The 24,890-nt window shown below is 38.9% G+C and overlaps 1 protein-coding gene across 3 annotated transcripts in view; it reads left to right on the forward strand.

Moving 5' to 3' along the window:
• The window catches only part of MIPEP (mitochondrial intermediate peptidase), a 190,280-nt gene that overhangs the window by 107,534 nt on the left and 57,856 nt on the right, over nucleotides 1-24,890 (forward strand). For all 3 annotated transcript variants that reach the window (XM_045869192.2, XM_045869193.2, XM_045869191.3), the window contains exons 15-16: nucleotides 5,549-5,623; nucleotides 8,841-8,960. In XM_045869192.2, the coding sequence (XP_045725148.1) occupies nucleotides 5,549-5,623; nucleotides 8,841-8,960 (195 nt within the window). The remainder of the gene's footprint in view (nucleotides 1-5,548; nucleotides 5,624-8,840; nucleotides 8,961-24,890) is intronic.

Genomic DNA, 24,890 nt, shown 5'->3' on the forward strand with positions numbered 1-24,890 from the left:
TCCCTGTAAATTTCTGTTGTATATCACTCTTGGGCTCTTTCTCCTTTTACAGAACCCTTCTTAATATTTCTTGTAGGGCCAGCTTAGTGGTCACATATTGTTTTAGTTTCTGCCTGTCTTGGAAGCTCTGCATCTCTCCATCCATTCTAAATGAAAGCCTTGCCGGATAAAGTGTTCTTGGCTTCATGTTCTTCTCATTTATTACCCTGAATATGTCTTGCCAGGCCTTTCTGGCTTGCCAGGTCTCTGTGGGTAGGTGTGACGTTATTCTGATGTTCCTCCCTCTGTACGTAAGGACTCTCTTCCCCCTAACTGCCCTTAAGATGATTTCCTTGATTCTAAGATTTGTGAGTTTTACTATTACATGCTGGGGCGTTGGTGTCTTTTCCTTGATCTTGGGAGGAGTCCTCTCTGCCTCTAGGACACGAATGTTTGTTTCATTTCCCAGATTAGGGAAGTTCTCAGCTATGATTTGCTCAAATATATCTTCTAGTCCTCTCTCTCTCTCTCTGCACCCCCTCAGGGATCCCAATAATTCTGTCATTGGAATGTTTCATGGTGTCACTTATTTCTCTGATTCCGTTTTCATGGATTTTGAGTTGTTTCTCCCTGGCCGCCTCTTTTTCCTTCTTTTCTATCAATTGGTCTTCTAGATCACTAATTCATTCTTCTGCCTCACTTACTGTAGGTGTTAGATTACCTAAATTAAATTGGATCTCATTAATAGCATTTTTAAGTTCTGCCAGTTCAGCTTTCATTTCTGCCCTTAGAGACTCTATGTTGCCATTAATCAATTTCTCCATTCTAGCTATTGTCTTCACAACTGCTACCCTGAATTCCATTTCTGACATTTTGGTTATATCTGTATCCATTTGTAAATCTGTGGCAGAAGTCAGTATCTGAGTCTTTCCTATTTTGGGGCTTCCTCCTCCTAGTCATTCTGTTGAGGGGTGGTTGAGGGAGTGTACAGAGTCCAAATTATTGACAACAACCCAAGCAAGATGCACCTTTTTTTTTAGGGACCTTAGGGTTGCTGGCCTCTTGTTCTCCCAGCCTGTGTTCTGGGGGAGGGACCTGCCATGCTGTTACTCAGGCAACCCTGTTTGGGCAGAGTTGCCCTGCCCACTGTGTGGTGGGGGAAATGGGCTCAGTGAAAACCGGTTTTGGGGGGCTTTTGTTCTCTGGCAGCTTTCCCTGGCGGCTTTCTGTGTCTCTTCTGAAAGTCCGAGCAGAAGAGACCGTTTCCAACCCTCTGCCTCAGAACAGAGAGATCGCAGTCTGTTCTTCATAACGTCAGACCGTCTGACCACCCATCCATGGGAGCCCAACACTTGAGTCTCCTCTCGCCAGGCCAGTTCTTCCAGGCCACACTATCTCTGTTTCTGTCTGTGCGTTAAAAACTACAGTGTCTTGGGTTGTGCACCCCTCAGCAGCACTCCCAGTCCTCGTCTCCAGGTCGGGGCACATCTCTTCCTGTTTTGCTTCTAAAACAGCCAGGCCCCCCCCCCCCCCCCCAGTTCACCCATGTGGCCCTGCCACTCCAGGTTTCATTCCAGGGGGCTGCCTTAAGGTCTTTTCCCCACTGCTATCGGTCTGTGAGTCTGTGCCCAGTCCCCAGTGTGGGAGGCTTTCATACAACGTTGGTGCAGGATCCCGAAGGCTCCCTCCCACTTCCATTTATCTTCTGATATCTGCCCACAGAATCATGGCTCCCCACTTCATACCTCAAAACCTGCGATATTGTGTTTGTAGAGCTCCAGATATATCTTCTTACATCTCAAGCTGATTTCATGGGTGTTCAGAATGGTCTGGTAGATATCCAACTCAATTCTGGGGACTGGTTGGAATAGGGTCCCCTACTCCTCCGCCATCTTTTCCTCACTTGACATGCATTTATTAATTCCAATCGACTAAGAGCCAAACTAGATTTTTATTTGTTTTTATTTTTTAAGTTTTTCAAATTCCAGTTCATTAACATACAGTGTAATATTAGTTTCAGGTGTACAATATAGTGATTCAGCACTTCCATACTACATGTGGTGCTCATCACAACTACACTCCTTAATCTCCCAAACTGAAATTTTTAAAAATCTCTTTACCGAGATGCCTGGGTGGCTCAGTCAGTTAAGTGTCTGCTTTCGGCTCAGGGGAGTCCTGCACCAGGCTCCCTGCTCAGGGGGAGCCTGCTTCTCTCTCTACCTCTCCCCTTTCTTGTGCTCTCTCTTTTTCTCTTTCTCTCTGACAAATAAATAAATCTTTTAAAAAAATATTAAAAAAAAGATTCAACCTGTGCTCTTGATCCTTTCCCCTCCCAACTTCTCTTAAAAAAAAAAAATCTCTTTACCTATTTACACTTCACATGATATAAATATATTATTTAATTTGTATTTTGATAATGACTCTTTCCTTTGAACTGGTCTACTAGGATTGTATTCACTTTCTATATGTTTCTGTATATTTTTGGTAAACATTCCTTGAATTTACTACAGTATGTATAGTAGGCCTTGAATACGTAATTTTTGGTGGTTTTTTTTTTTTTGTACTTATCCTTTTATTTTGAAATAATTACAGATTTATGGGAAGTGGCAAAAAATAACACAGAGGTCCCATGTCACCTTTACCAGCAATGGTACTCATTTCCCCCAGCAGTAACATTTTCTGTAACTATAGGATGTGTTTCCTTTTATTACATAATTATTGATGAACTGTTTTTAGCTGTCCCTGTTCTTGCATGATCTCTTTCTTTACATCTTTCGTTTTATTGGAAACCTGACAAGGAAAGAATTAAGCTTCATTAAATTTGTCCCTTTAACGTTTGCCATTTCTGTGTGGGTTTGAATCTCTGAGGTATCGGCCTTGCAATAAGTAGGGGTTATGTTGGGTTTAGCTCTTAGATCCATTACTTGGCATTTCCGTATCATTGTCTACAGAGCAGAAGTAGTAAACCTTTCAAAGATGCCTAATCACTGCTGCGGGCCCTGGGGATGCTTGTTTTCCCACTAAGCCGGGGCACCTTCCTACCCTCTCCATCGCCCACTGTTGACTTGACGTTCCTCCTCATTCACCTTCTGTTCCCCCATCTGCCTGATCCTGAGTTCTGCCCATACCCCATGCCAGACTGGGATCCCAGGGTTCTCCCAGGGCTGATGATTCTGCACTTCTCAGTGGACCACTCCCCACAACTTTCTCTAACCTTCTTAAGCCTGGGAATCCAGCTCCTCCCACAGCTTCCTGTCTGACCACCCATCCATGGGAGCCCAACACCTGAGCCTCCTCTCGCCAGTGGTCTATGCCACTTCTCCTCCTGCCTGTTCAGGAACCTTGCGCTCTCATCTCATTGTCTCTTCTCCTGTCTACATCTCCAGTCTGTGTCCCTGTAGGGTTCATTGCCATCAGCATTTCTTAAGCTTGCTTGTGCATTTTCCAACCTCAAACAGACTTCTCCCTCCCCCTCTTTGCCTCTGCAGTACTGCCCTTACTCTCTGCACCTCTCTGGCACACTCCTGGAAACAGTGCTGTGTTCTGGGTCTCATCTCCCACTCGGCTCCAGCCCTCTCCCATGGCGCCCCTGCCCCTGGCACTCTGGCAGCTGCTTGCGTTACTGGCGTGTGTCACTGGTACACTAACTATAGCCTCTTGGTTTTTTTCGTAACCCACTTCTGCCTTCCTCCTCTCCAATGTCTACGCTGCAGCCAAAAGAATCTTTTAAAAACACAGATCTAAACTTGTGACTTCTTTGCTTAAAACTCCCCAGTGGCTTACCATGATGCAGAGTCTGAGAGTGGAGACCAGTGTCCCTGCTTGGCTCCTACCTGCCTCTCCAGCCTGCTGGAACCCTGCTTTCCTGCCCATGGCTCCCTCACCACCTACCAAGGAACCTCTTCTGCCCTTCACACACGGGGTTTCTTCTGCCTGGGATGCTTCTTTCTCCCTGCAGCCCATCCCTTTCTCCTTAATGCCTGTTCATTGTGCAAATTTCATGTCTTCGTTAGTTCCTCAGTTAAGCCTTTCTAGGTCATGGCTCTCCTACCGACCTGCACTGCTTTTCTGTCTTAGTACTCATGGTAGTTGTTAACTCTTGTTAAAATTGTGCTTACGTGAGTAATGCCAGCCTGTGAAGCTCATGGGGCCAGGATCCTGTCTGTTTGCCATTTTCTGTCTCTGAGACCTAATACAGTGCTCATCCACAGTACTTTTCATTGTGGAAAAATGAGAAAATGCCATCGTTCCACATGCTTTTTTTTTTTTTAATGAAAACAAAACTATTAAAGCTTCGTGAGGCATGAAAAATCCAAGTATAGCACAAGTCCTATCAGCTGAAGATATAATGTAAAGTGAGATTTAAGGAAATTGAACATTCTGATAGAGGCTTTTGGCATATATGACTTAACTAAATCTTGACTTTTTAAAATCCTGTCTGAGGAAATTTTTGTTTTATACAAGATGGCTGCCCCTGGTGTGAGAAAGCCCCAGGCCTTTCACCTGTGTCAGACTCTATACTATACAACCTCCTTCAATCCATGTCTTAACTCCTTAAAATTTCCTTTGTTGCCTGGTATGCCTTTCTTATAGCCAAACGGGAAGAAGAGAGAACAGGCTTTGTCATCTGAGCCTTCATCACGTACTGCTGTAGTCTTTCACTGAAGCCTTTCTTAAATGATCATTCTAGTGTTCATTCATTCCTTCTGGAAATATTTATGGAGTGTCTGCTGTAGTCTGGGCACTCTGAGGGGATACGTGTAAATATGGCAGTGCCCAGTCCCCCTTCCAGCAGACAGCTCACAGTGGTCATTCATGGGTGGTTAATTTACACAACGGTAGTGCTAGGAACCTGCCCCAGGTGTCTTTTATAATGGGTTTCTCTGTAGAGGGGCTTTTAGCTTCATTTAGATTATACATAGAGTTGTATAATGTGGTAGCTATCTTCAATAAACATCAATATTAATGATATTAATGTAGAGTAAGTTGACTGAAGGACTTCCTTGACTACATTATTAGTGTATTTCTAAGTGAATATGTGATGTTATGTGATTAGGCCTAATTAGTCTCAGGAAGGAAGCCTTAAATCAGATAGGGTCATTATACTGAGTTTCCAAGCTCTGCAGTTCTTTCAGGTTGGAAAATAAAAGAATGTGCAATTCATTATTGTGGTTATTTGTTAGGATATCAGTTCAGCTTTAATACTGGCTGACACCATGGATTATCATCTGTTTCTCTGCACTTGACTCCTTTATTCCTATCATCCGTTATTAGATGCACTTAACATTCAACAGAGCACTTGAACAGGCTTTCACTGGTAACAAAGGAACAGAAAAAGCAATCACTTTTACAAAGGTTTTAAACAGATTTTTAAAGATCAACGCCACTATCTTAGTTCCCTGTAGTGCTGTATTTTTCATGTACAAACCCTAATTTAAGTCACTGTGACTAAATTCAGTTATTAATTTTTTCATTTGTTGTCGTTTTTTTAACTGTCCTACTCCATAAGCACACAGTGCAGCAACTCATTAAATAACTTACTCACATATATGTTCTTTTGTTTTTCAAGTCGCTGCCCAAAAATATGGTGTCTCGGCTTTGTGAATCGAAAAAGGTGTGTGCTGCAGCTGATATGCAACTTCAGGTATGTATGTACTTTTGTTCTGAAGTCTTTCAGAGTAATTATTCAAAATAAATATATAACTTTAAATTCTTGCCAGTGCTGCACATTTATTATGATAATCATGCTTCTAAGACATCTTTCATCTGAGTTCAAAGAACTTGACCCAAACTGACTTGTTCAGTCCTCACACCATCCTTGTGAAGTGGATATTAAATAAGGTTATTTCCCATTTTCAGTCGGGAAAATCAAAGCTTGGGAAAGGCACAAAAGGCACGTGACTTCTTCTAAATCATACATTTCAGCAACTATGTTATATTTTATGTCACTTTGTATCTTTTTAAAATTTTGTAGTTTTGACGTGAAGTTTAAACAGTAACGACTGTTAGTTTTAGATAATATTCAAAGCCAGTTTTCTAGGTTTCCAGATACAGACTAGAAAAATCTTATGAACCATCTGGATGTCAGGTCTACATGATATACCAGATGTTTCAGTTACATGTAATTACTGAGATTGTTTATGGAATTCTTACTCTTCATCAGGTCTTGAGAATTCTATAAACACAGCCTAAACACTGTCTTTCATCTCAGGCAATATTCATTTTATAATGATCCAGCTACCCATTTAAAAGTGTGGGCACCATTTAATTGCTCTATGGTTTTGTAAAATTCAGCCCTTATGAACTCTGTTTATGTTGTACCTTAAAATATATATTTGAAGAAAATGTACACTATAGAGAAAACTGTGGATTTATATTTGATTTACATTAATGACTGTGCATATCAATATAATTTTAAAAAGACCTCTGAATTATTTGAAAAAATTAGCATTACTCAGCAAAAGTCTTTTGATTTGCCTGTACCTATAGTGGAAGTCCTACTTTTTTTTTTTTTTTTAAAGATTTTATTTATTTATTTGACCCAGAGAGAGTTAGCGAGAGCAGGAACACAAGCAGGGGGAGTGGGAGAGGAAGAAATAGACTCCCCACGGAGCAGGGAGCCCGATGCAGGGCTTGATCCCAGGACCCTGGGGTCATGACCTGAGCCACAGGCAGACACTTAACGGCTGAGCCACCCAGGACCCCGGAAGTCCTACCTTTTAACAGCCTGGGTTGTGGCTTTCTTTTTGAATATTTGTTCCAAAGATTTTCTTTTAAAATGGAAAACCAACCTTTCCTTCCTTCCACCCTCCAAAAGAATAACCCCCTGAGAGACAGGGGAAGAGAGAGGAGAAGGAGGTGAATTCTTTTTTTTTTTTTTTTTAAAGATTTTATTTATTTATTTGAGAGAGACAATGAGGTAGAGAGAGAACATGAGAGGGGGGAGGGTCAGAGAGAGAAGCAGACTCCCTGCTGAGCAGGGAGCCCGACGTGGGACTCAATCCCGGGACTCCAGGATCATGACCTGAGCCGAAGGCAGTCGCTTAACCAACTGAGCCACCCAGGCGCCCCAGAAGGAGGTGAATTCTTGCCAGAAGAGCTCCCTGTGCCAGCTTTCCTATCCCACAATAGTCCCCTTCACAAATAAGGGGGGAAAGGAAATGAATTGTTCCAGGTTTCTAAGGGGGTATACACAGTGTTCTTAAAATTGCAAATTTTTTTTTCTCTTGTGCATTGTTTTAAAAAATAGGCTCCTGTTTTTCTGTGGCTCTAAGGCTGTTGGTCCCAGGTGAGCGTGACTCCCTGGGTGGGCAAATAGGCTCATCACTTTAGAATTTTTTGGTTTATCAGCAAATAAGCATGAATCACATGCACAATTTCATTTATTTCGCTCTGTTTTTATCTTTAAAAAAAGTCATTCCATGTTTATGCCTTTCATTTGTGGAAGGCATAACTATAGGAATGAAACTTTTGAATTCTGACTTGTTTATAGATTGGGAAACAAAAAACAGAAAACAAAACACCTTAGTGGAAGTTAGAATTTAAGTTTCAGTTCCTAATAACTTATTCTCTTAGAATATAGACAAGATGCAGATGAGTAATTTTGGCTCCTCTGATTACTTTATGCATTGTTACTCATTATAGAATTTAGAATTGAAAGAGCTGTATTTAGCTATATGTTTAGATTACCAGTTAGAGTAAGGCAATATTTATATTTAGGAAATGTCTGTATTTTTTTAGGGAAGGTTTAAACTTGACTTATAATTTAGAGCCATAATTCTATATCTAGATGAAGCCAAAAGCTAGAGGTCATTTAAATTTTTTCTTTTATCCAAACTAATCCTCAGTTCTTTTAAGTCAACAGCTGCACATTCTCTACAAATTCCATTTTCAAATCAGAAAGATATATATCAGAAACATAATTGCATGTCAGAATTTTTCTTTTAAAATAAAACAGGTTTTCTACTTCCTTGCTTCAGGTGAACTCCAAACAATGCTAATACTCAAGCCAGATGTTCCAGTGAAAAAGCCCTTTATCTTTACTTCAGATTTGCTCTGTAAAATTTAGTTTTCAGAACTTTGTAAGCAGCAGATTTCATGTTCAAACTAACGCTTTATTCTCCTGTCATGTTTCAATGGCTTGTATCCTCTCCTCAGAGGTGAGTGATCCTCTCTCCCGGTCACCTCCGTAAGACAGAGCTGCCCGCGCATGGCAGCTGCTTCCCTGGTATCTCCCAACACCAGGGGTGGGGGCTGGCTTGGCCGTGGCCCTGGCCCCAGACTGGGCAACAGCTGCACTAGAATTCTTTGTAACATCTGTACTTGCCAGACGACGGATTGCTATTCCTTTTCTTCACCTCGCCCCATCTATTTCATGTTCTGTCCCTTCTCCTCACAAAACTGGGATTCGGACCATTGCATTGCTCCCATTTAAGATACAGCAGGATTCTAGGAAGAAACCAAACAGGATTTACTAGATCCAGAGGGTCACAAGTTGTAATAACTATTATTTCCAACTATATATTTTATGTATATTTATAGATATCTATGGGCCAAATTCCAGTTTTGTGGTCACAAATTTAATTTACTCCATTGTACATAAAGAGTGCCTTATAGATAAGGTTCAAAAATTTTTTAATATCCTTCATCATGAAAAGGTTGAGAGCTTTCCTTTTCATCATCAGCGTGGTCTTAAATGTGGTACAAAATACTTCTCAAGCCATATACACTTAAATTTGTGAATGTTTTCAGCTGGTATGTGTAATTATTATTCTGGTACACTTATATAACACCTTTGGCCCACCACGTCTTAGATGGAAGGATGGACTGCCAAAACTAAGTGGACGTTTTCATCTATCTAGGTCTTTTATGCCACTCTGGATCAGATCTACCATGGGAAGCACCCCCTGAGGACATCAACTACAGACATTCTCAGGGAAACACAGGAGAAATTTTATGGCTTGCCATACGTTCCAAATACTGTGAGTCTTGCATTTTGATTCTGTTGTGTGCCATTGAACGGTCCAGCTAGTGTCTCCGTTAGAGTGAGTAGGTCATGGTCACCTTCCTCTTTGCAGAATTCGAAACCCCTACACATAGGTCAAAGTTTCCTATGGGCAAATGCTAAAAATTGCCTGGCCCATTTAGTATCTCCAACCATCCATTCACATGTGCTTATTTTCTTCCTGTTAGCAGTGTGTTTCTGGATTCCTGGGAAGGTGGGGGTGAAAAAGGTCACTGGAGTTAGTCTGTATTCTTTTTTGTTATTTTCCTATAGTGAGAAAGATGGTTAGTGATATAAGATGAATGTGATTATCAGCCTCTAACCATTTCCATTGCAAGGGAAATTGACATTTATTGAGTACCTTTTTTGTATCAGGAATATATAATATATATTATATATAAGTTTTGCATATCCTATTTCATTTAGTATGGCCAGTCAGCATGGAAAACAGGAGTATTATTACCACTTATTGAGTGATAGGTGCCAGATTCCATCTAGCTGCTTTGCAAGAGAACCTCTAATTTCACTCTCCAACAAGTTAGATAATATCCCCATATTTGGGGCTCATATTGAGGCTCATACGCATTACATGTCTTCTCTAAGACCATTTAGGTTATGTTGGGGTTCATGAAATCATGCTGTTCCATTGCTCCAAGGCTCCTGTAAGGAAGCTGGGTGTGGCGGAGACAGTGTTGGCTGGTGCAGTTAGCAATGCGACCAACACTTATGTTACTCAGAACTCTCAGTTGCAGCTGGTAGAAACCCAACTCCTATTGCTTAAGCTGAAAAGGGAATTTATTGAGTCTTATAACTGAAAGGTGCAAGGGTATATCAGGTAAGTTGGATCTAGTTAGTTCTTACACACTATTGTTCAAAATGTTTTTCTTTCTCCTTTCTTTCCATTTCTCGGGTCTGTCTTTTTTGGGATTTGTTTTGTTCTCATGCAGGCAGCCCTGACAAAGTGGTGTCATGGCTGCTGGTAGGGCCTGGTTTGTATTCTTCCGGCTAGGCCAGTTTGATAGAGAACGAATGTGAAAGTGCTTTGTTAATTGTAATGCCGAATAAATGCTATTACGGTATTGGGTACCATACATGCTAAGAGGCTCATCAGTAAGTGCTAATTGTCCAGTGGATCTTCAGGTCCTGATACTCAGATGTACATGGGAACAGTTCAAATTGACCAGACAAGTAAAGTAACAGTGTATTTTATCTTCATAATACTTATCAATACTTATCAATAGCTTTGGTTGTCTTAGAAGCTTAATCATCTGCTTCAGATAGATAATGCTAGTCATACTACATACCTATTTTTGACCTTCTGTGTAATTTATTGTTTTAATGCCATGTATTATTGAACTCTGGATTATCTATATTAGTGAAAATTTGTGGTAATGAGAATAAGCTAACTATTCTTCAGTGGAATAAATCATAATAACAATTACCTAGGTTTAATAGCTTTTTCCAGTTTACAGAACACTGCCTGATTCATGTGCTGTTGTGCTTATGTGTTTTTGTGCTCAGTTTATAGTCCTCTTTGCTTAGTTTTAAAATGGATGTGACTTAAACTTTGTGTAGTCATAACATGCCCAGAAAGTGGTAAAGTCATAGGAAGGCCAAAATTAGGAGGAGCTGAGAAGCTTTCCTACGTGGTAGAACTTGAGCTTGGCCAAGCTGCTTGTCCCCCAACCCTACCTTTCTTTTTCTTAGGTTATATAGTGATGTAGCTCTATCTCTCCTTAGAAGAGAACTCAAACTTCCCTACCATCCAGGGTTCTTTTGTGCAATAAATAAATATACAAAGATGAGATAAGAGTGGGAACCAAATTCTGAATCAACTATCAGTAAATTATTTTTAATTTAAAAACGATGATGTTAGTAAGCCCACTATCCTGGTCCTACTTCCTTTTGATAAAATACAAAGATTTATCTTTTCACTGGGATTGTTTTCCTTGTTTATTGTCAGTAGCCATAGCCCTTTGAGTACGTTGTTTTGAGGGGTCTTTAGAAGAAGCATAGCTACATTTAGAGAAGAAAGATTCTTTTAAGGCTTGTCTTTTTTTTTTTTTTTTAAATAAAAAGGGCTTGTTTAGGTTTGCATAAATATTTTATTCTTCCTACTTAGAAACTTCTGCATTTCCTCATTCAGTTCATCATTAAACTTACACCAAACATTTCCATAAAGAATAAGTCGAGGATGCTCATTGGAATTCTTCAGTGCAACATTCATTAGGGCAATAAGACAAGGAAAAGAAAAAATATAAGCATTAGAAAGGAAGTAACAAAACTGTCATTATTTGCAGATGATTTATTGTTTGCTGAGAAAATCCAAAGTATGTATAGGTAAATTAGTGAAATTAATGAGAAGTTAGCAACTTTTCTGGATGAAGAATATATAAAAATTAATATTCCATCTCTCTTTATCATCAACAAACTGAAAAGCAGTTTTAAAGATACCATTGTGGAAATAAAAAGTATGAGGTACCTACTAAAAAAATCTAAAATAAGAACAAATATTATTAAGATGTCTATACTACCCAAAGCAATCTATGGATTTAATGCAATCCCTATCAAAATGCCACCAGCATTTTTCAGAGCTAAAAAAACCATCCTAAAATTTGTATGGAACCACAAAAGACCCCAAATAGCCAAAACAATCCTGAAAAAGAGAGCAAAGCTGGAGGCATCACAATTCCAGACTTCAAGTTATATTATAAAGGTGTAGTCATGAAGACAGTATGGTACTGGCACAAAAACAGACACATAGATTGATGGAACAGAATAGAAAACCCAGAAATGAATCCACAACTCTGTGGTCAACTAATCTTCAACAAATCATGAAAGAATATTCAGTGGGAAGAAGACAGTCTCTTCAACAAATGGTGTTGGGAAAATTGGATAGCCACATGCAGAAGAGTGAAACTGGACCACTTTCTTACACCATATACAAAAATAAATTCAAAATGGATGAAAGACCTAAATGTGAGACAGGGAACCATCAAAATCCTAGAGGAGAACACATGCAGTAACCTCTTTGACCTTGGCCATTGCAGCTTCTTACTAGGCATGTCTCCTGAGGCAAGGGAAACAAAAGTAAAAATAAGCTACTGGGACTTAATCAAAATAAAAGACTTCTTGCACAGTGAAGGAAACAATCAACAGATAAAAGGCAGATATTTGCAAATGATATGTCTGATAAAAGGTTAGTATCCAAAATATATAAAGAACTTACAATGTTGAACACCCAAAAACCAAATAATCCAGTTAAAAAAATGGTCAGAAGACATGAATAGATATTTTCTAAGGAAGACATCCAGATGACAGACACATGAAAAGATTCACAACAATCACTCATCAGGGAAATACAAATCAAAATTACAATGAGATATCACCTGTGAGTTGGTTACCCACTTAGTCAGAATGGCTAAAATGAACAATGCAGGAAACAACAGGTGTTGGCAAGGATGTGGAGAAAGGAGAACCTTTTTACGCTGTTGGTGGGAATGCAGACTGGTACAGCCACTGTGGAAAACAGTATGGAGGTTCCTCAAAAAGTTAAATATAGAACTACCCTATGATCCAGCAATTGCATTACTAGGTATTTACCCAAAGGATATAAAAGTACTGATTTGAAGGGATGCATGCACCCCGATGTTCATAGCTGGAAAGAGGTGAATGTCCGTCAATTGATGAATGGATAAAGAAGGTGTGGTATATACACACAATGGAATATTACTCAGCCATCAAGAAGAATGAAATCTTGCTATTTGCAATGACACAGGTGGAGCTAGAGGGTATAATGCTAAGTGAAATAAGTCAGAGAAAGACAAGTACCATATGATCTCAAGAAACAAAATATATATATATATATATGAATACCATATGTTTAAGAAACAAAACAGATGAACATGGTGGGAGAAAAAAGGAAGCAAACCGGGAAACAGACTCTTAACTATACAGAACAAACTGAAGATTATTGGAGGGGAGGTGGGAGGGGGGAATGGGTTAAATAGATGGTGGGGAGTAAGGAGTGCATTTGCTGTGATGAGCATGGGGTGTTGCATGTAAGTGTTGAATCACCATATTGTACACCTGAAGCTAATATTACACTGTATGTTAACTAACTGGAATTTAAATAAAAACTTGAAAAAAAATCTAAAATAGAAAGTGTATTATCTTTATTTTTAAAATCCTAAGTAAGTGAGGAATTGAACCATATTTATAGATAAGATTTAATACCAAAAAGATATTAATTTTTTTCTCCAATTAATGTATTATTCTCTAATTAATTTAATGTAATTCTATTGGTTTGTTTGTTTGACCCTGTACAGTTTTATATGGAAGAGCAATGGCCCAAGAATAGCGAGGGCAAGTTTGAAGAATAGCAGCAAGTTGGTAGACTTGCCCACTTGGGATTAGTGTCCAAATAAAGCAGTAGGAGCTGAGGCAGTGTAACACTGGTGTGGGATGGACGAATAGAACAGTGGAACAAAGCCAGGAGCCCAAATGTGGCCTCAACACATGTATGGACTCCTGAGCCTAAGCTGGTGGCCGTGTAGATCTGTGGGCCAAGAAGAGACTAGTCTTTTTTAAAAATGGTGCTGTAAGGATTGATCATCCATATGGATAAGATGAAACTTGTATCTTGGTTTCATTCTGCACACAAATATAAAGTGGGTTGAAGACCCAAATGTGAGAGGTAAAGCTTTAAATTTTTAGAAGATAATACAAAAGAATGTCCTTCTGATTGCTCCTTTTTTACTTATTCAGACTATTTTATATCTTATTTACAGTATAAAAGGCATTAACCATAAGGCAACACTGATAAATTCAACTGTATGGAAATTCGAATCTTCTGTTTATCAAAAGAAATGTAAAAAATAGTGAAAGGAAAGCTACAGACTGGAAGTAGATATTTTCAGCACCTATAACTGGGATATTTTTCTTTCTTTCTTTCTTTCTTTCTTTCTTTCTTTCTTTCTTTCTTTCTTTCTTTCTTTCTTTCTTTCTTTTTCTTTCTTTCTTTTCTTTTTATTGTAAAAAAAAAAAACCCACATAAGGAGTATTTTTGAAGTGCTTTGAATGGGCAAAAGGCATAGATGTGCAGTGAGCCATATAAAATGACCTCCATATTCATCAGTGACTGCTAATTCAAACCATATTAGGATAGCATCCTAGTCTCACCAGTTTGGCAAAAAAATACGACAGTTGACAGTACCCACTGTCGACAAGGGTGTGGAGTCACAGGTGCTCTTACCTGTGTGGGTAGGAGTGCACATTTGGTGTGACCACTTTGGAAAACAGTTGGGCATTATCGTTAAAGCTGAAGATGAACATTCCCTATGACCCAGCAACACAACTCATATATCCAACCTGAGGAAGTGTTGTCTTGTTAAGAATAGGAAGGTTTATAACAGCACTGTTTGTACACAGATAAAAAGAAAGAAGTGGAATTCTGGAAAGAACCCAAGTGACTGTCAATGGAAAATGGGTAAATACTTTGTGTCATATTCATTGACTGGAATACTATTCAGTGGAAATTGAGGGAGACAGGCACAATTGAATTTAACAGGCACGATGTCAAGTAAAAAAAAAGGGTTCCAGAAGAATTAAACTGTGTACATTTTTTTTTAAACTGTGTACATTTATAATGACGTTCAAAATCATGCAAAACTAAGTTCATTATCATAGGTAAATACATAAGCAGTAAAACTATTAAGAAAAGTGAAAGAATAGTAAGCACAAAATTCAGATGGTGTGTACCTCTGGAACAACGGATGGGATCATAGAAGTCTTAGAAGTATCTTATTTCTTAAACTCAGTAGTGGGTATAACACTGATAGTTTCATCATTCTCCCTATCTTAGTAGTATGTAGTAGGAAATGAGTATGTAGAAAATATTTCTAAGTCTTAAGAGGTTATTTTGGCTGCAACATATGTGGTAAAGAATGGACTTAGGGAGACCAGTTGGGAAGTTACTCAGGTGCCAGGATAGAGTTGGTGGCTTGAACTAGGAAAGTGGCTATGGAGAAGGTAAGATTGAAGTGGGCAGGAGAACAGCGTAGAAGACAGAATCCATAAGACGAGGTAGGCTGGGTGTGGACGTGGAGGTAATGGAAAATGACTGCGGGTTTATCGTGAGTATCGACCGGGGAGGGGGACTTCAGAGCATCCTGCCTTGCAGGCTGAAAGAGTGACAGTTTTCCTATAAACTTATCTCCAGGAACTGTTTCTCTCAAATGAATCCTTTTATTCCCTCAAATGAAACCCTGAGAAAAGGAGAAAATAATTTAAACAACAATGTACAGAGTATTTGTAATGTTGATAGAGACTGCACAAATTATATGTATGTAATGTGGTCTAAACTTTTAGATGGTGATTATATATGTGTCTATATTAACGTCTCCCTAAGTGCATTAATAGCTCTTCTTGGGAATAAAGCATCCCATCAGTTATGTTTGAGAAGTACTCATTTAAATAATGTTAAATGGGCTTCTCTGCTGCAGGGCTTCTCAGCATCTGCAATGAGCTAATGAACATTATGAGTCTCTCATGCTGTGTTCCCAAGCTTGCTGACCATGAAAGTCTTCCTGGTTCATTTCTAGGCATTAGCCCCATGTAGGTCATATTTTAGCAAACTCTGCACTTATGCAACTATTTGACAGGGGAAGCTCCATTAATAATTCTGCAATAAATAATGGGTGCTTATTTTTCAAGTGAATAAATAGCCTTATTATGTCAGCAATTTGTTAATATTTATGAGAGAGCTAAGTACTCTGTATAATATATGGATGAATTTAATTTGTAATTGTCTTGCTATTCTAACAGTAGTTTGCTAGGGACCCAAAAAGCTCTTGCTCAGTTGTAGAGGGCAACTTTACAGTATGTACCAATAGGCTAGTCTTCTACTGTTACCACTTTTATTCTATTCAGAGCATAATGTTTTGTTTTTATATTAATGACCATCTCTTCTCAGAATGATTGTGTATCTCCCCCACTATCTATTCAGAGAGTAGAAAATGCTGTATTTATTTTTATAATACTCCAATACACTGGAGCAGTTGAGAGACAGTCATGTCAAGGAGAGTCTGGGGCGAAATCTTTCTCTAGCCTTATGATCCTTCAGTTCTGGCCTCGTGAGTATTTTTCAAGTTCAGAGCATGAACAACTGACTCTGCTGATAGACTGCAGTTTTCCAAGATTTGTTAATGACTCATTTGTATCTCACTTGTTTGAACTAATTTTGTAGGTTTGTGAACTTAGTTGGTAAAGCTGCATCTCGCATGCAGCTCTCCTGGGAGGAACAGTATTCTCTAAATCAGTCTTGCTGCCAGTGAGACCTTCTTTGTCCTTTACCCACCTCATGTTGAAAACAGTGATGTGGGGGTGCCTGGGTGGCTCAGTCTGTTAAGTGTCTGATTCTTGGTTTTGGCTCAAGTCATGATCTCATGGGTCCTGGGATCGAGCCCCGAGTCTGGCTCCCCTCTCAGTGGGGAGCCTGCTTGAAGATTCTCTCCTTTTTCCCCCTGCCCCACTCACGTGCACATACTCTCTCTCAAATAAATAAATAAGTCTTAGAAAAAGGAGAAAAAGAAAACACTGATGTGTACAGAACAAGAAAGTTCCCAGCACCTGTCTTTATTTCATGAGAATATCATAATAATATGTCTGAGAAGATTGTCTTTCTTGTCCATTTTAATTTAAAATTTCCTGTCTTGATTAAAGCTAAAATAAAAGAATATTTTAGGAAAGCACTTACTGGGATTGAACGACATGTTGATCTCTGGTCATTATTGGTGTGAGAACAAACACCAACAAAGAGTGTGAAAAGAAGGCATGTTTCTTGTGAATATTATTCCTTCCACATTGAAAAGCTCCAGTTTTTTAAATCCAGTAACAAACTCATGACAGCCCAGTATTACACTGAGTGCCAGTGGCACATGAGTTGCACTTTACTTGAGGTAGGGGAGCCGGGAAGGTGTCTGATCTCCACACATTGCTTGCCTCCTTATCTGTTTGGGTGGGCGTGTGCTGCAGGCTTCAGGGAGTATACCTGATTGGCTTCCACCTGCTCAAGGTGCATCATTTCCAAAAGGCTTCTGCCACTGGAGACTGATTTCTATTGAGACTTATGTTTATGATGTCTAATTATATGGAAGAGATCTATATAATTCGTACTAAGTGTAATTATCTATAGTATAGCTTCTTATAAGAAGAGCTGGAAGTTGTGCTAAATTTAGTCAGATATATCAAAGAGCAAACACTCTTTTGTTATGTAGCATAAAGAAAACCATTTCCAAATCCCAATTTACATATTTGTACTCTAATTCAATTATGTTACTTATATTATTATAGATAACATTTGTAAATTATTTTTAACAATTGATATATTTATAATATATATTTTTATTAAGTGCCTACTGTATGTCATACACTGCCTAGGAGATGGGAATATAGTGTGGATGAAACAGACCAAAATCCTTCCCTCAGGGAACCTATATTAGCAATGGCTTATTTGGGGGTATGTATACATAATTACCATTCTGTCTGGCTGTCCGCCAAACATTTCATTATTAAGCAAAATATTTTTTGAGCCCCTCAAATTGCTTTGTGAGCAGATGGACTGAACATAAAAGCTGAAAGATTGGGACATTTTGAAGCATAATACAGCTAATACAAAGGATATGTTGAGACCCTGATTTTTTCAAAGGGGGGGCTTTGTACCTGAAATATTCATGAGAAAAAGAGGGGCCTTTTGTTTTTTCATTGGGTTCTGACATTCTTCCTCACCCTTGCTGATGTGGTGACTCTGCATCAGTAAGAATTTGTGCACGTGTAGATCTGGCCAGCCACCTGGAGGTCAAGCAAAAATTAACAGGTGGCTAGGAAGACTAGAGGAGTGGTTTAGGGGCTCGGGTGGGCCATCAGACAGAGCTGGGGATGTGGTGTATTGATAGGTTGGGAGGTGAGAGAAGAGAAGAGGAATGGGGAATGATCTGAAGGAGGCCATCTGTGGGGCTGGGGGACCAGGAGGACATTGAGTGGAACATGGAATACAGGAGGGGTATTTATGGCATGAGGGGTGCAAAGATGTTGAGTACAGTTTGAAGTGACGGTAGAATATCCAAGTGGAGATGCCTGTGAACAGCAGTTGGATCAATGGGTCTGAAGACCAGAAAATAAATCAAGGCTGGAGCTATATAGATTTGAAAGATCTTCACCCCAAAGAGATAGAGATAAAGAGAGAGAGAGAGAAAACTATAAGCTATGGTCACAGACAGCGTTGAGCAGGGAGAACTTGCTGAGTAAGATGAAGGGAAATTCAGAAGACTTGGGAATATTTCAGCAATGGACACACAGTAGATCAGCCAGTGTGGTTGGAGAAGATCTAATTGGAACAGCTTTTTTTCAAGTACCAGCAAAAACCAAAATTTTAAAATACTATTTTCTGGGGGTGCCTGGGTGGCTCAGTCGTTAAGCGTCTGCCTTCGGCTCAGGTCATGATCTCAGGGTCCTGGGATCGAGCCCTGCATCGGGCTCCCTGCTCAGCGGGAAGCCTGCTTCTCCCTCTCCCACTCCCCCTGCTTGTGCTCTCTCTTGCTGTGTCTCTGTCAAATAAATAAATAAAATCTTAAAAAAAATTTTAAAATACTGTTTTCTGTTTCTGCTACTACAATTACAACAATATAATGCTCTGCTCTTTTCTATTATTTCCGGGTTACATTGACTGTATGGTAGCTTGTTTATAGAGCATTTATTTTGGATGTGTGTTCTGAGTTCCCAAATAACAGACTAATAAATAAACTTTTAGCATACAATTTATGTGTAATTTGAGGGCTTCCCATCTTGAAATTGCTCAATTTTTACAGCCGATTCTTAAGCTGACATTGGTGTTGTCATGATAATACGTGTGAAGGAAAGTAACCTCTAAGTTACCAGTTGGGAGATGGAATGCAACCAGTGGTAAACCCAGTTGTTTATATAGTGTGCTCATCCCAGATTAACTTTCAAACAGACCTCTTAACCATGTGGAAGGCTGGAAATAGGGAGATGAAATCAATATAATGGAAGATTGCAGAGAGATTTTGAAAGTACTTTTACCATATTTATTTTTCTGTATGGAGTTTTGTGTTATTTTCTTTTAAGTCTCAAAAAGAAGAAAAACAAAACACCCACTATGAGAAAATGGCCTTGCTACATACAATTTGGGTGTGAAGACTTTGATTTATTGCTTTTAGGGCTTATTTTCTTTCCTATTTACTTGGTAACCAATTTTGAAGGGCTTCTTTCTTCAAAATATATAAGTGAGTGTATAAGGGTATCTGAATAGAAATTCTTATAGATATCTGACATATGTGCATTCAAAGAGTTTAAAAATTATGCTTTAAAAGTTTTAATTTTAAGTGTATATTTCAAAGGTTTTCATAAGAGATTTCATAACTTTAAAATTATATTACAGCTTATTGATCTTGTAGAACCAAGTGTTGATGATTTTATATTAAAAGCTTTAATTTTAGAAAAACTGGTAAATCATGAAGATAAGCTCTTAAGGGATTTCTACCATCTAGATTAAAATGGCAATCAGATTTTTCCCCATTATTTTTAAGGTAAGCCTGATAAGAGAAACTGATCACGTAGGAGTCTTTATGTAGAACTCTGAGGTCTGCTTTTGACCTTTGCTATTCTTAACCTCACACTTGTTCAGATGTTGGTGTAAAAAATGGCATAAGGTCCCTTTTTTTTTTTTTTAAGATTTTATTTATTTATTCATGAGAGACAGAGACAGAGAGAGAGAGGCAGAGGGAGAAGCAGGCTCCCAAGGAGCAGGAAGCCCGATGCAGGACTTGATCCCAGGACCCTGAGATCATGACCTGAGCCGAAGGCAGACACTTAACCATCTGAGCCACCCAGGCGCCCAGGTTCCTTTTTTTAATGTGAAAAAAAAAATGCTGTCCATTAAACAATAGAACTATAGCTCCTGGGTGGTTAAAAGTTCATTATTCTTTCTCCAAAGAATTCAACCTAAATCATTTAATAAAAATCTTCATTCCTCCTATTCATTTATTTTTTTTTTCTTCCTGGGGCAAAAGTTCTACTTCCCTCCTATTCTTCCACGCCAGCTCTTGTACAAATGGAAAAACTCTTCCGTGAAGTGAAGGTACTGCTCACGTTGCACGAATTTGGAGTATTTGGTGTTGCTAAGCAAATGTTAGATTAAACAAAACAATATTTATTTTTTGCTTTCTCTTAAATACAAAGACCATATGGTGCATATCTAAAAAAACCTAAGTAGTTAATTGCATGTTAAATTCCTTTCCTCTTTGGCTGCATAAACAACTGAAAAAATATTTACCTTCTCTGTCATGCTAGATTTATTTACGACTTTGTAACTAAAACACAGAAGTGTTATAAATTGAAACTTTAATCTCATGATTGACTCATTTTCTAAAAATTTATATGGTTTCAGTTTGTGGGACAGCTGCAACTCTAGATTTCACTGATTTAAAACGGGAGGAAATTATAGGACTACCCTGGTTGTTTTTATAATAGAGTCCTTTAAGCCAAGTCACTGGCTTTTATTTTTGTCTTGGTTTTCATGAACAGAGCTACACTTTTTTTTCCCCTGAAAATTTACATAAGTTAAATATAATGAAATAAAAATCCAGGATATTAAGTTTTTTCTATACCAGGTAAACTGTATATTTTAAATGATGCACGTGTGTCTTTTAGATTTTAGGCAGTTTACATTTCAGGAAGCTTCTTCTCTAGTATTCTCTAAGGTAAATCATATTCTTAACCACCATGAATGTGAGCTGTGAGCATTACATTACATTACATTACATTAGTAATGTAAGGAAGCCTCCCGTTGAGTGATATTAATTTTACATTTTAATTTTATTTTGAGTAAGAAGATGTGCACATGCCTAAAAATCATAAGATATAAAAGTCTCCCAGTGTAACGTTTCCGCTATACTCTGGCCCCCTGGCCCTTGGACCCTTTCCTTAGAGGTACCCGGTGTTAACTCTTGTTTCTCCTATACTGACCTGAAGTTGAAATCACTTCTGTTTGATATAAAGATACATCAAATCTGCAGTCTCGGTAACAACATTCCTCACTCTCTTCCTGCCTTCTCTCCCCAGGTAAGCTGACTCTAGCCTGGGCAATTACAGTTCTCGTAATGAGTACCCCCTTACCTACTTTCCCTCTCTCATATCCACACAGCTATCAGTGAGATCTTTTCTGAATATTGATTATGACACCCATCCCCTTAAAACCCTTCAGTTCCTTCCATGGCTCTTAAGCTAAAGGCCAAAGACCTGTGTGGCCCATGGGTTCCTGTGTGGTTGGGTCACTCCAGCTTTGTCCAGCCGAACACACCCTCCATTCTTTGGCACCAGGTTCTTGGCACTTATTTCCCTTTGCCTGGAGCACGCTCTCCTTTCTTCTCACTTAACTCCTGGAAATGTCACTCCCCCAGGCCTAGGCAGTTCCTCTGTTGCACACACTCACAGACCCAAGGTCTTTCCTTTTCATATTGATCATCCCACGTCATAATTTCTTGATGTCATTTGATTAATTTCTGTCTTCCCAAATGGGAGTGAAATTCACTTAGCAGCAGGGCCCATTTCTGATTTGTTCATTATTTCTTCAGGTTACTTATTATGCATGGTAGGTGCCCAACAAATATTTACAGAAGAGTTTTTTTTACCTTTTTATTGAAGCATAACTTACATAATACACATAAATCTTAATATACAGCTCCATGAAATTTCATATATGTATATACCTGTGTAACTGCTACCCAGATCAAGATATACACCATTCTAGTACCTCAGGAGGCCCCTTCAACCTGTTAGTCAATATACCTTCCCCACAAGGTAACCACTAGTTTTGCCCATTTCTGACCTCATCTAAGTACCATCATATGGCATGTACTCTTTTGAGTCTCGCTTCTTTCATACAGCATTATGTCTGTGAGAGCCCATCCATCTTGTGTGTTTCAGTAATCCATCTTTTCCACTGTTTTGAAGTATTCCATTTTTAATACACTACAACTTACTTATGTATCCCACTATTGACAGACATTGGCGCTATATACGTTTTGGGGTTATTATGAATAAAGTTCCTGTGAATATTCATGTCTATGTCTTCTGGTAGGTGTAAGCATTTATTTTTGTTGAGTATATACCCAGGAGTAATAGGGGGTATACTTTAGTTTTATTACAGCTCTTGCCATATGGTTGTTTTTTTTTTTTTCAAAATAGTTCTCTTGAGATTGCATACCAACAGGCACTGTCTGAGTGCACCATTTGCTCCATATCCTGTCCAATTCTTGATATTGTCAGTCCTTTGAATTTTAGCCATTCTGGGAGTCTAGAACCATAGCTCATTGTGGTTTTAATTTGTACTTTTCTCATAACTAATAAGACTGGCCACTTTTTCATGTGTCTATAGACCACTTGAATGTCCTCTTTGTATAAGGATTTTGGCTCTAATGAGGATGAAATAGGAAGCCATCTGAGGGTTTCAGATAGAGGGCAGACAGATAGAATTTGTAGTATAAGAGAGGGAGAGGAGTCAAGAGTGATTGCAAGGGTTTTGGCCTGAGCTGCCAAGAGGATAGCATTGCCATCAACATGGAGAAGACTGTGGGAAGGCAGGTCCCTGGGGCAGTCAGAAAATCAGTTTTAGAAATACTAAGTGTGAGATACCACTATCCAAACAGAAGTTGTCATGTACGCATTGCCTAACTTTATACTCATTTACTGTCATGAAATAAACTCCAGATGGAGCAAACACTTAAATAGAAAAAATAAACATTAAAAAATATCTCCTCTTTCATTTAGAGAAGGGTAGTAACTTAAAGAGAAATGGAAGAGGGGCGCCTGGGTGGCTCAGTTGGTTAAGCATCTGCCTTCGACTCAGGTCATGATCCCAGAGTCCTGGGATTGAGCCCTGCGTCGGGCTCCCATCTGCTTCTCCCTCTGCCCTCCCCCCCGCCCCCAGCTTGTGATCTCTCTCTCTCTCATAAGAAAAAAAAAAAAAAAGAAGTGGAAGAAATCACAAATGAGAATACAGTTTAATAGATTTGATCACAAAAATTAGAATTTCTCACAGAAAGCATGAATAAAATTCACAAATAAGCATACTGGTTTTCAAAAATTAGAACATTTATGACAAATGGTTTACATTGTTGCTGCATAAAGAATACATACAAATACAAAAAAAAGAGAGAGGCAGGGGAATAACAACCACAAAACCTCAACACTCTCCCAAAGAAGAATGGACAAAGAACATAAAAGTCAGTCACAAAAGAGGACAATTCAGATGATTATTTTATATAGGAAAAATGGTTTGACTTTCCTAGCATGCAAAAATATGCAAGTGGAAATAACAGCAAAATGACAGATTCACTTGTCATATGACTGTTTTATTAAAAGACAACACTCTAGTGACCATATCAATACACTGATGTAGATATTTCTATATGTGCTCAAAGGAGGAGAAATTGGTTTGGTGGGAGGGATCAAGAGCATGAAAGCTTACATACCTCTTAAGCCAGTAATGTAACATTGAGGAATTTATTCTAAAGGTATACATAGAAAACCAAATAAAGCTCTGTACTTGATAATCACATTTAAAGTCCAACCTTCAAGGAATGGTTAAGTAAACTATGTTTTACGTCCTTGCTCCATTCAATTCGTTGTCATGTGACTTGGCCAAAGAAATGGAGCAGAAGGAATGGGTCTCATGGCTGGGCTGCAGCCTTTAAGAGTCACTGTGCCCTTGTCCATATTTCCTTCCTCTTGGCCCAGCAACCAACAACCTTCTAGGTGGTAAAGACCCTGAAAGCCCAGGCACCTACATGCTACTGACATGGGAAGAGTCTGTTGACCTGAGAGAGATGTGTCATCTGCTCAAGGAATGAATCTTTGTTGTTTGAAGCCCCTGAGATGTTAGGATTTGTGTTATTGTAATCGTGACTTAGTATAGTCCATACAATGAAATAGTATACAGCCATTAATGTTTATAAAGAATTCTTAAAATCAGGTTAGTGAAAAACATATAATAAAATCGTAGATAGTGTGATTTTGTCTTTGAAAACAGACTGAAGGGAGCTTTAACATTAACAAATGTTTATCACAATCATGGATTAGGGGTGAGTTTCATTTTTTTTTTTTAGATTTATTTATTTTAGAGAGAGTGGGGGGAGAGGCAGAGAAAGGGAGAGAAGCAGACTCTGCTTGTGCAGAGCTGACAAGGGGCTTGATCTCATGATCCATAAGGTCACAACCCAAGCTGAAACCAAGAGTCAGAGGCTCAACCGACTGAGCCACCCAGGCATCCCTCATTTTCTTTTTTATATTTTTCATTCTAATTTTTCTATAATGAGCACATATTCCTTGTAAAATTGGAAGGTCAGACATACATACAAACACACATAGCTTTTGTTGGCTTCCGGTGATACAGGCATTCGGCTCTTTCTGTGCCATTAAGGACATAAAGGTCATTGAAATGACCTTGATCACACGGTCCTTCTAATCCTGGGAGCCCAACTCAGATGAAGGAGCAGGGCTGAGCTTAGATTAGCTTCAGAGTAGAAGCTCTCCCTCCCCATGGCTTTAGTTTTGGAGATAAAGTGCACGCCCCAGAGCCTAAATACTTTCCCTCTCCTCTTTAAGTGATCTTAGAGTTTGAGAATGTAGGCTCTCTTGCCTCAGAAAAGGCACATCCTCGAAGAGATGGCTTTTGAGGTACTACCCAGTTTCACGATACTGAGCAGTTTTTCATTGCCCAGCACTGTGCACATGTACATGGTGGAGAACATACAACAGAGAGAAAGTGTGTTCTTCGCCTGAAAAACACGTACACATATGTTAATAAATGAAAATGAGTGGATTTCTTTGA

Source organism: Mirounga angustirostris, unplaced genomic scaffold (assembly GCF_029215605.1).
Source record: "Mirounga angustirostris isolate CCGP_5_RB_7025 unplaced genomic scaffold, mMirAng1.0.hap1 SCAF_3, whole genome shotgun sequence".
Lineage (NCBI taxonomy): Eukaryota > Metazoa > Chordata > Mammalia > Carnivora > Phocidae > Mirounga > Mirounga angustirostris.